General features: G+C 28.1%; 1 protein-coding gene across 7 annotated transcripts in view; it reads left to right on the forward strand.

The window, feature by feature from the left end:
• The window catches only part of sbm (sobremesa), a 32540-nt gene extending 27200 nt beyond the window's left edge, over positions 1-5340 (forward strand). For 5 of the 7 annotated variants that reach the window (XM_067277236.1, XM_067277245.1, XM_067277263.1 and 2 more), the window contains 5 exons: positions 2865-2968; positions 3839-3935; positions 4058-4207; positions 4334-4502; positions 5062-5340. In XM_067277236.1, the coding sequence (XP_067133337.1) occupies positions 2865-2968; positions 3839-3935; positions 4058-4207; positions 4334-4502; positions 5062-5126 (585 nt within the window). In that variant the 3' untranslated portion in view covers positions 5127-5340. Of the gene's footprint in view, positions 1-2864; positions 2969-3568; positions 3673-3838; positions 3936-4057; positions 4208-4333; positions 4503-5061 lie in introns of all 7 variants that reach the window. The other 2 variants (XM_067277273.1, XM_067277225.1) reach the window with 1 other exon arrangement.
• The last annotated feature ends 10490 nt before the right edge of the window (positions 5341-15830 follow it).

Raw genomic sequence — 15830 nt, forward strand, 5'->3', positions numbered from 1 at the left:
TAAAATAATTGTAAATAAATTGTAAAAAATCAGAACATCTTGAAGTATTTATATTTTTATATAAACTATATTTAATATTTAACCAGTTAATATTATTTATATAATAAATAAAATTGAAGCGAGGCAATTAGTACATATTGAGTACTAATATGCGAACTATTAATAAATAATTGGACTTAATGCTGTTTGATAGCGAAGAGTCAATTGGATATTTAAAAAGAAATTCAATATAAATTTTCATAATTTCATAATTTCGGTCAAAATGTTACATCTCATCTGATGAGATTATTATTGTAGACCTTTGAGTTGATAGAGCCGGTGTTATTGGTTATACGGGTAGATAAATACTCTAATAAAATTTAATTGGATTGATTATCCATCCGTATAATCATTCCAATCGATTCTAAAACAATTCTAAATAAATATTATAAAATAAAAATTAATAATAATCTATATATGATTTATAAGTTTATTGTTTAGTTCTTTTACGAGAATTAAGAGATGTGTAAATGATTTAACAGTAAATGCTTCATTCAGTTTTGAATTTTTAATTATACGTTATAATAGCACGATTCAATATGTTTTAAAAATGAAAAGAAAATGATAAGTTTTTTTAACTGGCTATAAACATTATTTAAACTTATTTCTGTATATAGACTACGGTATTAATAATATTCCATAAATGATATAATATATATATAATATTAACACTCGAGATACTATACATCGCTGGCAAAAGTCTGATATAAATGTACTGTACAGCTCACTTCAAAAATATTTTCATTTTATCATAGAAATATTCATAACGAAATAATATGGAACAGAATATAAAATTTCACCTAAACAATTGTTTAAGAAAATTAGTATGAAATGAATTTGACAGTGGATTACGTCATTACGAACAAGTGAAAATCTTTGGAAAATAAGCTACACACAACCTCAAATAAAGTGAGGGGGATCAGCGCAACAGTGGTGTAAGCCACTTTTTTAAAAAAACGAGAAAAAGCTCGTTAAAGTTTTACATTTATGACTTTTCTTCTAATTCAAAAAAGCTATTTTTTGGTAGCGATGTACTATGTGATGGTTTTTAACTTAAATACAATGCTATGTAGTCTATTGTTACATAGAATTAGAGATATTACGACTTTTGTGAAGGTACTCCGACAGTCTTTTTCGGTTATTGTTGCAATGAAAACTGTTGGACCACGGTTGCACTAAAAATTTGTTTGCATGTAAGAAAGTGAAGAAAGTTACTTGAATAAATGTTGGACTTTATGAATATAATGAAACATTACTTAATCATAATAGTGTTGTATAAATTTTAGTATGTTGGCTTATTATTACACGTAGGCCTAGTATTTATAGTCAAATTGCCAAAGAGGTCTTCATCATCTGCTTTACTCCCTGTCTGACTTTCCTCGGTGCTATTTTGAAAAATAAGACTAAATAGTGAATGAGGGGTATATATTTGAAAAGATTATAATATCCGTAACTTTATTTGAATTTATTAACCTTAGTTTAAAATATTTTGAGATGAGGCTAACATTTTTTAAATTATCTCCGTATTTATCCGTTACTTTTTGCCAATTTAATAAAATTTACACAATTACTTGGCTCTTAAATATAAGTAAGAATATTTAATGCATCATGGATATTCAACAGATAGCTTCAATACTATAATGAAACCGAAAGCAATAGGATTCTTATCCTTAATGAATTTTACCATTAGTTCTTTTGTCAAAAAAGGCTTTGCACTTATAATAATGGCTCATTTTCCATATTTTTGAGACTCAAAAGTTCACTATTACAACTAACTTTGATGTAGTATCTGGTTTCTTATAGCGTTTTGGATAGGAACTATGTTACACCTTAGCAAAAGAGAAATTTATTTCAGAGCAAAGATTACTGGTATAGAAGGTGAATAGGTCTAATCCATTTCATAGGAAGATAGTTCACATCAATTATATTTGAGAGTTGAACAGGGTTAGACCACTGTTGCGCTGACCCCTCAATTTATATTTCCTTTTAAAATTTTATGCGTAGTATTTTATTTTTATTCAAGACATATTTAATTGTATTATATAAGACATTACAAACTTAATGTTGATATTTATGAAATATATTCTACATTAATTTTAGAATTATATATTAAAATCGTGATTATAACTTGGACAAAGAAAGCAAACAATATTGCATAGACTATCCAGAAAGTGAACGAATTCTTTAAAAATTGTTATATTTTATCTAATGTGAAAATATAAATGAGGAATATTATCCATAAATTAACTCTAGATTTCAGTTTTATAATTCATATTTTCAGAATCATCTTGCTTAACTAGGTAAGAAGATGAATGAATGTACTGTGCAACTTATTTAAAATAATTAATATTTCTTATTATTAAATATTTTAATTAATAAATTAACATTTAAAATAATAATAAATATAAGAAAATTTTAACTTTACTATAAAAATTCTGAAGTTGAAAAAAAAATATACCAAAATATAACCTATAACTTTTTACAAAATTTTAATTATTCAAAATTGCAAATATTAATTCTCAACTACGAGTGGACAATTTTAATTTTAATCATTATACTTAAAATAAATTTGTGAAACAAACTTTTATTTAAAAATAACCTATGACATGAATTTTATTCGTTTCTTATTCGTAATTTGAATTGTTTTTTTTTTTTTTTACTATAAAAAAGATAAATAAGTTTAAATTCCTTCATGTAGTTATTTATTTTTGCTTTTTGCATTTGTATTTATTTGCTTGTTTCTTGCATGATATGCATAAGCTTAGAGCATGACAAAAAACAAGTATTATTGTGGGTGTTTATGTTTCTCTACATTTGCTGTATAGGGTTTTGCTAACCATGTGTTAAGCCAAGCAGCTGCCATAATCCCTATCTTTGTTGCTGTTTCTACCTATGGTGCAGGCAATGGAAGTTGCTTTACCGCAGCAAGGTAATAAATTAATTAAATTATATCAATTTTTTAAAGTAATAACTGATTAACTGGAAGTAAAATGTCATAGAACGAACAGTAAAGCTATTTAGAAAGTTTGTTAGCCAATATTTTAATAATAGTTAAGAAATTATTTGAAATTTACTACATTGTCTGCAGCAACAGTGAATGAATGAATCATTTTTACATTGCAGCAATATACTTTTCTGTAATTGAAAGCTCTTTGTAATTGAAAAATTGGATATAAATTGATTAAAAATAATTCTTTTATGTAAAAGTTTATATATATAATAATGTTTCTTTGTTCTGTTTTTTTTCAATAGACATGAATTTTTTGCATGTGCTAAGATACACTATCAAATAATGAAACTAGAAATATACTTCTTGAGATATGCTAAACATTTATTAATCCTTGCAGAATTTTTATTTTGCTTGCACTTGTAATATTCCCTTTATCTGCTTAGTTCACACAACAATAATTTGCATTCTTAAAAAGTTAAATTATTTTTTTCTGTTGAACTTTTAACTTTGCATGAACATCTTTTTAAAATTTCATTAAACAGGAAATGGTATTTAAATTTTTACACTTATTTATAATAGACTTGGGCTGCTCGAGTCCTTGGAGTAATGGCATTTGTTATGCCAGTTTCTGTGGTTTTATCTACATTTGGTGCTGGAAATGGTTCTTGTTTTACTGGTGGAAGGTGTGGTTCTGTATTTTTTCTGTATTCTAATATACTGATTATATATTATATTATTAACTTTGAATTTCCTAATTAATAGTATTTATAAATTTATATTTATGATTACAAATGCAAATAATATTCAAAGCTATCTCATTTTTTCTTCTTATAATTTGAATATTCTTAGACTATCATATGTTGCAGCCAGAGAAGGTCATTTGGTTGATGTCTTGTCTTATGTTCATGTTAGAAGATTAACGCCATCACCAGCATTAATTTTTAATGTAGGTTATATTAATATAAATAATAATTACTTATTGAAATATTTATTTAAAAAAATAAATTTATTTATATATTATAAAAATATTAGTTTATTAGAAATTATAAATTTTCTTTAAAATTTCAGGCCTTTATTGCTATTTGCATGATAATACCTGGCAATATAGGAAGTCTTATTGATTTCTTCAGCTTTACAGCCTGGTTATTCTATGGAGGAACTATGCTTGCATTAATAGTAATGAGATGGACAAAGAAAGATGTTCCAAGACCTTATAAGGTAAAATTTAATTGTTAATTATATTTTTTAATTTTATTTACATTAAATAACTAATTTATAACAAAATATACTAATTCTAATTAAAACAATTTATGATTCTTAGAAATTACTATTTAAATTTTTCAGGTTCCAATCATAATTCCCATTTTTGTACTCATCATATCTGTTTATTTGGTGCTGGCACCCATTATTCAAAATCCACAGATAGAATATTTATATGCTACCCTTTTTATTGTTTCTGGCTTAATATTTTACATCCCATTTGTTTATTATAAATTTCAATTAAAAATCATGGGTAAGTTAAGCTTAATTAAATTATCCTTTTTTACTGGTTTGATTTATCTTGTTATATATAAAACTCAGGAAAAACTGTTTAAAAATACTTTAAGAATTTAATAATAACTGATAATTAAAAAATAATAATAACAATAAAAAGTTTTAATAATGTTCTCAGCAATATGTAAGACCATCAGAAGTTTTATGAATTATCTGATGATTGATGATAAAAAGTGCTTCAGTTATTATTAAAATATGTCTTTTAAATAGTTTTTTTTAATAAATTTAATATGAAATTTATAAGAGATGTCGGTCTGTTGTTTATCATCTATTATTTTTTACTGTTTTTTATGTAAATTAAAATGTCTGCAGTTATATAACTTCTATTTTATTATAAATGATATTTTTTGGATATTTTGACAAACCTTACTATTTTATTACATAATGTATGAAACAGTATATATTACTTCTAATTTTAATTTAATATTTGTAAATACTGTTATATATTATTTAATAAAATTATTATTACAGCATAATTAATATTTTTATATTAAATTGATAATCTTTTGTTTTTCTAGGGAGAATAACTTTATTCTTTCAGTTATTGCTTGAAGTAGCACCAACTCAGTATATGCCTGATTGATTTGCATTTATTGGATAAATATATCTCTGAAAATGCTATTTCAGACCTGAATTTTTGATCAGACATACTAATTCTTGAGGAAAAAATTTTTATTTGACAGAAAAGTATTAGAGTACAAAATACCTGGGGTATTCCTGTTATGTCAAATGTGGAATTTTATTGTTGTTGTTTAAAAAGAATATATATAAAATAAATAAATAAATAATATATTATATTTATGATTTGTTTTTATTCATTTCTATATATAAAAAATATTATCCCCATGAAAATAAATGGTAAGGAAATTCAAAACGTATTTTTCTTAGATGGCACATCAGTGTAGTGACATTCAATATTTACATCCAATAAAATTTCTTTCTTTCTCACAACAGAAATAAAATTTATTTTAAAATTAAACATGTATTAATACTTAACTTAATTCTAAATATTTTTCTTTCTAAAATTAAAATTACATCGTTGAACAAAAGATATTACAAAATTTTTTGAATTTAAATTTGAATTTATTTTTTACTTAGAAAATGTTTGTTTGTTAAATACAAATACATTGCCCTGTTAGTGCCCATAGGCCGGAAAGTTTTTTTTTTAAATTAAAAAATACATATATTATAAGACAATATTTAGTGTATTTATATCAAATATTTCGATCATATTAAATCAGAAATAAAAACTTAAATTTCTATTTTATTTACGTTGAATTGAATTTGAATTCGTACAGTAACTCTATACGAAGATATAACAGCTTCTCACGGCCTTTATGAATGTATTATATGTTGGTAAGATTTAATATAACTTTTTCTAATCATTGTTAGTGTTCGGGGCCGTTGAAAGGGAGGGAGTTGGGGATTTTTCTCTGATCTGGAGAAAGCTTAGTGGCCCATTGTGGTTCTTATTCCTATAAAGTAATGTTACTGTTACTAACAGAAAATAAATTTTTAAGACTGCATTTTATTAATGAACTATGTAGAATGTTTCTTTATTCGGTTGGAAAGGCAAAAGGGGACCTGCTCTTATCTTCATACTCCATACAAGACTTGGCGGCCTTTTTAGCATTAAACTCAGAGTGATCATTTTCAAATTATACATGAAAATATAGAAATATATATATTTCGTTTCATTATAATAAATTATCATCTAATAATATAAAAATGTTATGATAAAATCCAATCCAATTCAAGAGCCATCACTGTTTTACAAACCATTTAAATGGTGGAATAGTTATGAATTGTTATAGAAAAACAGCACAAAATAGTTAGAGAATCTTGAATGCGACCGTAGATTATTTATAAAAAGTAAAATTTTGGAAAATTTTAGTTCAAGCAAATTATCTCGTCGTTTATTCTTTAATATGAAAGCTAATTTGTAGATAAGTGTTTTTGCTATTTCGTAATTGAAACAGTTTTTCAATATTTTTGTTAATTTATTACTTAGAATTAATAGTTTTAATTTAATGGTGACTATAGGGGAAAGTAGACCAAATCGCACCTGTTTTTATAAAAGTGCACAGTGCCTTAGATGGCATAAGTGTTAATTCAATTATTCTACTATTTAGATACATATTTGTTTTTTATGTATATTTTTTTCCAGATTTTTCATTTGTATATAAAGTTCTGCAAACGTGCTATTTGGGCGACTCGTCTCTTAAATTGCAACAGAAGTTTCCAAGATCGCACTCATATTTAAGGCACACGGAAAATTATTTTTCGGGTAATTAATTTGTATTACGTACTAACACTGATTTTTATTTAACATTCTGAGTAATAAAAAGTATAAAATAACGAGAAATTCGAAAAAAAACGAACAATTATTCTGAGATCTATCACAATTCTCTCGATTTTATATGTCTTGAATACTTCGCCTGTTAACAATGGAGTCATACCGATCCTCTAACTTCATTCAGGAGAAGATTTTTGAATTGAAAAATATAGTTAGTCGGGCCTCCTGTCCCTAAGCTAAACTCTATAGTTGGGCTGCAATTTTTTTCAAATTGCAGCCCAACTATGTGACAAATTTCGTTATTTTAGGCTAACTCAAATCGACAGCTTCCAAATCCAGAAGATCCTATACTCTTTGAAATCATTACCAAGCCTGTTTCTTAGTCACCGTTTGCGACACGGGAAACAAGCTCGAAACGGTTTCGCATCTCAATCGCGAGTCGTTTCATAACCGTGCAAAATCGCAAGGAACAGTTTCGGCATATTGGCTGGGAATCTAGAGGATCCGCGAATATTCTAATCAATAGGAAGAGGAAAAGTAATGCATGCTGGTAACATGACTACAGGCAAACGTGCTCGTGTTCAGAAGTTCATTTCTTTCGTTGAAGAATGCCCTTCGGTTTGAAAATGAATGAAAGGAGCACAGAAATACTAAGCTGGTAGCCGATTTATGGTTAGAAGTTGTCCAAAATCTAAAATTGTCGGGTAGACATATTTTTGTTATGATAAATCGGTGGTTCTTTGCCAGTGTTCTGCGGAATCCTGGTGTTCCTTAAATCTGTCTCGAGTATTCCACGGGAAAAAAGATTTTTTTCAAATTTATTCCAATGTATTACAATATATTACCATATTCGTAGACAATTCTATGTTTCGATTTTATTAGTTTATTGCTTCATTGTTTCTTGAGAATAATAAACATCGAATTGCTTATCAATTTTTGAATATATTGATGCTAATGCTCTTGTAATAAAAAGTATATGAACGGTGTTCTGCGGCCTCAGAAAGGTCGAAAACCACTGCGTTAAATGATAGACGTCTACCGACAGAAACTATCATTTTGAATCAATTTTGAACTTTTAATGCTAAATTTAACGGTAATTTTATTGTATTTGCTAAAGATACGTTAAAAATGTTTATAACGTAGAAAATAATATATTATTATTAAAACAAGTTATATTATCCGTGCCGTCAACTACCGTACGGTTACGCCATCTTGTTTTTGAGAACGTTATAGAGAAAGTGCTGTACGTCGGTAAAGACCACGGAACACCAGAAAAGAATAATGTCGAAAAAATAAATTGATCGTCTACTTAAAAACAGTCTCCTTCTTCTCTAACTTAATGAATAATCAAGTTACGCTAATGAATACTTACAATCAAACATCGGAAACTATCAGACGACTTCTTTTGAAATTCAGCTTCTGCATTGTAAAACGAAAGCGGAAAATAAAATGCGAACTAACGAAGAAATCGTTTTGTGAATTGCACGGTTTGCATTCTTACTGTACAGTCTCGCAAAACTGTCTCTTAATACTTATTTTTTTAGTCTCAGTTTATCGAATATTTTAATAACGTCTTTACTTACCATTTATAAGTTTTAAATACTTTTCATTGTCGACGGTTAAGCATATTTCTCTGCCGTCAACTGTCAGCTTGACTTTAACCATGGAGGTCGCCATCTTTAATCTTTTTTTTATCCGATCTAAGCGACCCTACTCTCCGCTCGGACAAGTTTGATCGCGATCCAGTTGATCCTAGATAGCGTATATATACGCAGATGGAGATTGATCAGATCGCTATAGTCAGGGGCGAATTCTCTGCGTTTGCTTAGCATGCGGCGCATGCTTAAGAGAAAGTTTTGACTATTAATATTTTTTATATGAGAACAAATATGCCAATAATAGTTTATTCTAACGTGTAAACTCTTTTATCATTTGTGTTTGCTTTTACTTTGAGAGCTAGTGGCTAGCCGTTTTAAGTCATTGCCATGCTTGCGGGAACTCGATCGTGTGGAGGTTTGCCGCAGCAAATAAGTGCGCGCGCATGACGTCTCAAAGCATTTAACACGGCCAGATTGTATCGAAAGCTTGCGGTACCCTGTCAGCATACATGTATTGTGTACAGGGGCGGATCTACATAGAGATTAATAGGGCTTAAGCCCTGAGCCCCCAGTGTCAAGACCCACAAAATTTGAATTATTATCATACATTTTTAATACTTTTTCATTATAATATATTTCATATATTTCATGAATAGATATAATGGGCTTTATAATAGTCCATACTTTTTTTATTCACACCAAATAACGTTTTTCCCTATTGTTTAGTGCCTATTATTCTTATTATAACTTTCAGCATGCCCAAAAATTTTGATCACCCTTGCATTAAACATAAATTATCACGAAGTGTCCAGGTTTTTTTTTTGGTAACTTGTATTCTCTGCAAGATCATAAAGTAACTGTGAAAAATTTGATCTGGAAACAGACAATGAGACAGACATGTTATTTTATGTAGATAGATTTAACCAAAGAAAAATTGATTTTTAAAGAAGTATAAAAATTCTTCGTATCATTAAAAAATTAAATGCAAATAAGAAAATCGGTTGACTAAAAGTTCTTGGGTCAACCAATTGATTGTTTCTTTTTTTATGAAGAATGCAATTTTAGCTTTTAGTTCGGGCTGCAATTTTTAATGAATCATATTTTTAATTTATTTCATTTAAAATATATGCTCTCCATCTCAAATCACTAGCGTCTTGCCCCCTGTACATCACACTTTTCCCGTTAGCAATTGAGTCATGTTGGTCATCTATCTAACTCCTTTCGGGAAAAAATTTTTGAATTGAAATAACGTGACTTCCGGTTTGCATCATATCAATTGGGGCCTCTTACCCCTAAGGTTTCCATATCTAGTCTCATCTTTCATCTGTCTAACTCCGTTATCGAGACTGAGTAAAGACAGACAGGCAGATGGACGACAGTAGGAATTTACAGGTCTACAATTTTTTCGTATTGCAGCCCAATGAAACACTATATAATTCACTCTTTATATTTTCTTTGCAATTTTGAATTGCTGAAGTCTAAAATAGCTATATTTAGAAATAATTTCAAAATGATAATTGTCGAATCTAAGTAATCCAGGAAGCTTAATTTAAGAGTCACGTTTGAATAGAATTGGCAATTCTAAAATACATATTTCGTTAATTGCTCTTGATAACAATAATACTGATTGGAAACAAATATATTCGGTGTTATTAAACTCTGCTTTGGTATTGTCTGTTTACAGACTAAAAAGCATTTCTACTCTTCATTTCATCCTTGGTACCAGAAAATAACGAAGATTCCTTCTATTCTAGCGCGTGTTTAACTGTTTAATTATTCGGATTAGATTAAATAAATTTTCGACCTTTATTGCTAATAGATATATTAACTTTACGGCCAACAACTGTTTTGATGTAATTCTTCAGATTTTTTAATGTCGCATATTATAAAAGAATGTACTAAATATATATAATATTTTATTGTATAATGTTCAGATAACCGCCCTAAGCCTTGGCCTTGACAGTCTACATCATAATACGTCAGTTAATCAATTGGCAAATATATAAATTAGAAGTGAAGACAAGCCAAGAAAGAAATTTGTTTGGAAAGATAGAAAAAAGATCCGGCTCTAACTCGTAAGCTATAACATATAACAGGCCCTTCTTTTCCCCTAAATAATGAAACACGTAAAAATATAAAGCATTAAGACAATAGCGAGGTTGAGGCCGAAGTTTTCAACGCAAAAACGTGTACGTCGGACGTTCAGCGCCGTCTTCCTGTAAGAGTAGAAGTTCGACAATGACGTTTGAAACGTCAGTGGAATCATGCTCGACGTTCCAAACGCCATTGTCAAACTTCTACACTTACAGAACGTCCGACGTACACGTTTTCACGTTGAAAACTTCGGCCTCAACCTCGCTAATGACTCATAACTCGAGGCCCGAATTGCAGTTTGTATGATTAGCTTGTATGCAAATTCGGGGGGGCTCGAGAAGACCTCGTTTAACCCCGAACATTAGATTGTATTATTGTGACTTATAGCATTGAAAAATGCAATATTTAAAAATTTAAAAGCTATTTTCTCACGTTTAATAAAGTTTCTTTGTTTAATAAAAAATTAAAATTTTCTTAGCAATATTTTTTGTCCACAGATGGTGCTGATGAAAATATAGTATAAAGATTTAAAATATGAAAATTATGAGTCTAAATGTAATATTTAAACTTATATTTATTTATTTGCCTTTCGTCCATATTTTATGATGCTTGGCTTTAATTATTATAATAAAATAATGTAATTATTATAGATTACAAAGTGTAACCTCAATGTCTCGCGAGTAATAATCGATATAATTACGTAATAAATAATTAATGTAGAGAATTTATTGAAAAATTCATCAATATCAAAATAAATGAACGTGACAAATTGTTGGCACACAAAAAATTGGCAAAAATTGATAAATTATTGTCGTACATTCTGTTGCTTTTATTTAACATATGTTCGTCCTTGTTCGGTTTTAAATTCATTTCGGCATCTATAAAAGTTAATTAATTCAATTTAAATATTTTAATTTTAATTAATCAAATTGAATTATCGAAATTAATTTATTACTTAGAATACTTAACGTTAATTCAAAATTTTTGTTTAGTATAGTATTTAATTCATTTTTTTCAGTACATCAGATTGGATAAGATTATTACTTGAATCGGTGACAAATTTATTAACGCATTTCTTAATTTATTTGCATTCAATTACGAATAACAAAAATTTAAATGATAATTCCGTTTTTCACTAACAGATGGCGCCATCTCTTCTACTATGGAAGAGAATTTGTTTTACGCACAAAATCTTCCCCCTTTTTTTCATTTATTTTTTCTCCCAAAATTTTAAATTCGAAAATTTTTATCTTTCGGATTATGAATTAAATATTTTAAAATAATTTTTACTTTAGTTAGTAAATTACTGTATGTAACTTATCTTCTAATTACAATTGCATTATTTTTTTATTATTATTATTTTTTTCTATTTCCTCTTTGATTTATGCAATCGTCAATTACAGTTTAAAACTCGCAACTGCAAGAGTTCAATTAAATTCGGAATTAACATTAAGTATACAAATTTAAGAGTGAAAATCTTTGCGGTAGAGCCACGAATGCAGTAATCGTTCTAAACAATTCACACTTGCAAAGTCATTAAGCAGATTTTATTAGCTCTAAACTGGAGGTGACCAAACACCCGCACCGAATCCTCTTCATTGGATGGCCACAAACAATAAAAACATGTTTAAAGGAACGAAATTTACAATTTCTACTCCTTTCTTTTTTTTTATCGCGTTGGAAATCGCAAGCGATCGCAATTACTCGCCAAGTTTCGAGAATTCAAATTCGAATGACCATGCGGAAACTAATTTAAATGGGAAAAAATTTTTTTTTTTTTTTTTTTTTGCAAACGTATCTATTTGATTTCCTGTTTTGCATTTATAAATTCATGCTTACTAATATGGCATGTGGGAGTTTCACACAAATTCGTATCGTGTACGAGAACCATAAAGGATATCCTTAATGTTCGTAATGCTTGCGTTTTGCTTGGTCTATAGACTTGCCGAATCGTTATTTATTAAGTCAGTTGTAACCAAATTATCTTTAAACACGATCAAATTAACCTTGGCTTATTCCTATTAATTAGATTCACTCTATTAATGGATAGTTAAGTTCTTTTAAATAACGAATCGAGCAATTAAGGAAACATAAAAATTAAATCTGATGTCAGTTTTATGTTATTTATATTTTTGACAATTTCAATTGCAAATTTTGTTTCGCAATACGTTCGTTATTTATTACCCTATACAAATTTCTATTGTAAATTATATTATTCCTGATAGAATTTGTTGTTTCCTACGTGTGTATGTAATTTCTAAAGTTTCTCTCGGCAATCAAATTATTGTGGAGAGCCAACTTAACACCAAAACCAGCGCGCGTGACGTGGATTCGAACCCGGACGCATACTACAAACACTTCTTTTAATACTTTGCTACCAAATCAGTAATTTTTTGTTTGTATTCATTAATAAAATATTATTTAATAAAAAAAAATTAAATATATTTTTAAAATTTTGTTTGTAAAATGAATATTGAAGCACGTTGAAGAAATAACGTTTTACTTTTTCAAATTGCGTAAGTGCCGATGGAAGAAAAGGTGGTTACGAAAGCTTTTAACGTGTTGAACACCAATAAATATAAAATTATGCAGGAAATGTTGGGCGTTGATCACAATAAAATCATATTTTACGATTGATTCAATAGTTCTTACAAATGTAAGTAAATTTATGAGAAGTGTTTCCTGTTTAAAAACAAACGGAAGTCGTTAGTGTCACATATGAATTTTCTTTCTTTTTTTAATGGTTATTACGAAGTTTTTATCTTTTAAAATATTTTAATAATGATGGTAATTGAACGTTATACGAAGGTAATTCTTATGTAGAGAGAACGTTTTGTTCGCTAGTAAAGTAGATCCTGCATAAAAAGGTAAAACAGAAGCCTTTATTTAAATTGCTTAGGTGAAAAAAGTTGAAGTAGTTTTTAAATTTAAAAAGAATTGACTTTAAATTAACAATATTTAATCCGGTCACCTACAAATTACGTTTAGGATGAAATATAAATGCATCAACTGCATCGTTTTATTGTATCGAATTACTTAATTAAGCAGTTATCAAAATATCTGATGGCACTTATAGGCCCGTCTACTGTTTGTAAAAATTTCCATTTTAACAGTTTAAAGACTATTAATATTCTAAGACCAATAGGATTTAAAATTCTAAGATTTAATTTATATAGAATAGTCTAGTGACCAATATTACGCAAGTTTAACTAAGTTAGATGAGTAATTTTAAATTCTTCGTGCGTTAACTTTATTAACTTGGTGTATTTTGGATCTAAATATGTAACAGAATACTTCAAAAGATTTGATTTTATGTAAATTTCGTTAATTAATAAGTCGAAACATGATACGAATTTAGGCCATCCTTTTTTCCATAATTTCCTTATTAAACCTGCATAAACTCATTTAAAAATAAAATAAGTATTTTAACACGTAACTAATTTATACAAAAACTCTATCCACTTTTAACTTTATTGCACGAAACCAGTTAGCGTAATGATTCAGTCAATCAAGTTTGGCCGTTAAGTGTAAAAAAATTAGTTAATTCTGATTAGTGAGCGTAATGAATTGATTAATTTTAATTCACATTTAGTCATTTAAAAAAAACTTCTTTAGTAATTATTTAAATAAAAGCTATTAACCTTTAACTTTTATAATTTGTAAATAACATTTTAATAGTCCTATATGCAGTTTTCTATGAGGAATAAATGAATAATTATCGTAAATAATGTGTAGAAACGAATAGGATCTTACATTGTGAATACAAATTACTCATGTTTTTTTGGTTAAATCGAAATTAAATAGAAGAATTTCCCACACTTTTATCAAATAAAATATGAGATTTTGGCCTTGTTAGATCGGTAAATGCTTTAAATGTTTATTTATAGCGTATTTATTGCTATCAAGTTTTGTAAATTATGGAAAGAGAAGAAAATAATAGTTGACTCGAGAGGGGGTGAACATTTTAGATTTGAGACGACACTAATTGTGTTTATTGTCTTTTCAGTATGACAGGTCATGTGACAGGCCCAGTTTGACTCTGAAGTTACATTCATGTGGTGGGAGTAAAGAATTATGTCTTTAAGTGCTTTCAAAGTGTCCTGCTGATCAAACAAGGAAAGATATTTCGATAGCGTTAGATATCTTATCTTCAAAATCTCTAAATGAGGCTCTAACATAGGTAAAAAGAGATATTTTTATAAATCCTTTTGTACAATATTATGTCGTGTCCATTTCCTTTATCCATTGCAAAATTTTATAGCTATTTGAGACCTTCTTTTATATCAAGCTTTATAAACATATTATTTAAACATTATATATTTTAACCAAAGGAAAAACTATCATTTATTAATCTTATTCATTGTTTATGACAGGCCTACAAAGTCAAATTTCAAATGATGATTTGTAATTTAAAAAATCGCATTTTCTATAATTAATTTACTTAAATAGAAGGTTTTTAAGTACAGTACATGTAGCTTATTATTCTGATTTAATTTGTATTTATTTTGCACCTATAGAAAATCATTATTCTCCTAATTTCATAAAGAATAAGTTACGCCTGTTTAGATTTATTCAATATTTTTAACAATTAATTTTTATATGCTAGTTTTTTACAAACTTTACAATAATTAGACAGTTTAAAAGTGTTAAATTGCCCTAATTTCCAAGGTTAATTCCTATATTAGGAATTAAATGAAGCTTCAGTTTATGTAACTGAATAACTTAAGTTTTAGTATTTTAGTCTGAATTCGTTTAGTTAAGAGTTCTCAGACGAGTATTCTTTGAAAGGAAACTATGTAAAAGTTGCCAGCAGGGTTCAAAATTTTATAGACTAGAACAGACTTAATCCCTCCTTTGAATTTTGCTCGTAAATTGACTAATACATCTCTGAACTAGTTAGAGGTGTTGTTTCTCTTCTGGCTAAAGGTGTGAGACCTCACACCGGGGACTGGCATCATGGGTAGAAGAGGGTCTCTTTCTCTCTCCCTATAACTCGCAGCCTATCGGGTGTTCTTCAGTCCTCATAAATTTTAAGGCTATAAGTTAAACTTGGGCTACTTTATTTGGTAATTTGAATCCAAAAGATAGACTATTTAAAATTTATGAGATAGTTGCCATGATTGAAATTCTAATACTAATTAAATTAAGTGAAATAACAAAATCGTCTGTACTACCGCCGATTGAAGTAGAATTTTGCGATTTTTTGGAAGATCTGATTACAGAAATTTAAGGACAAGAATAAGGAATCAATGCTTCTTAATAAGGAGTTAAAATATAATTAATTGGCCTTTAAATTTAA

The sequence above is a fragment of the Centruroides vittatus genome, unplaced genomic scaffold (assembly GCF_030686945.1).
Source record: "Centruroides vittatus isolate TY-2023 unplaced genomic scaffold, ASM3068694v2 contig_1162, whole genome shotgun sequence".
Taxonomy (NCBI): domain Eukaryota; kingdom Metazoa; phylum Arthropoda; class Arachnida; order Scorpiones; family Buthidae; genus Centruroides; species Centruroides vittatus.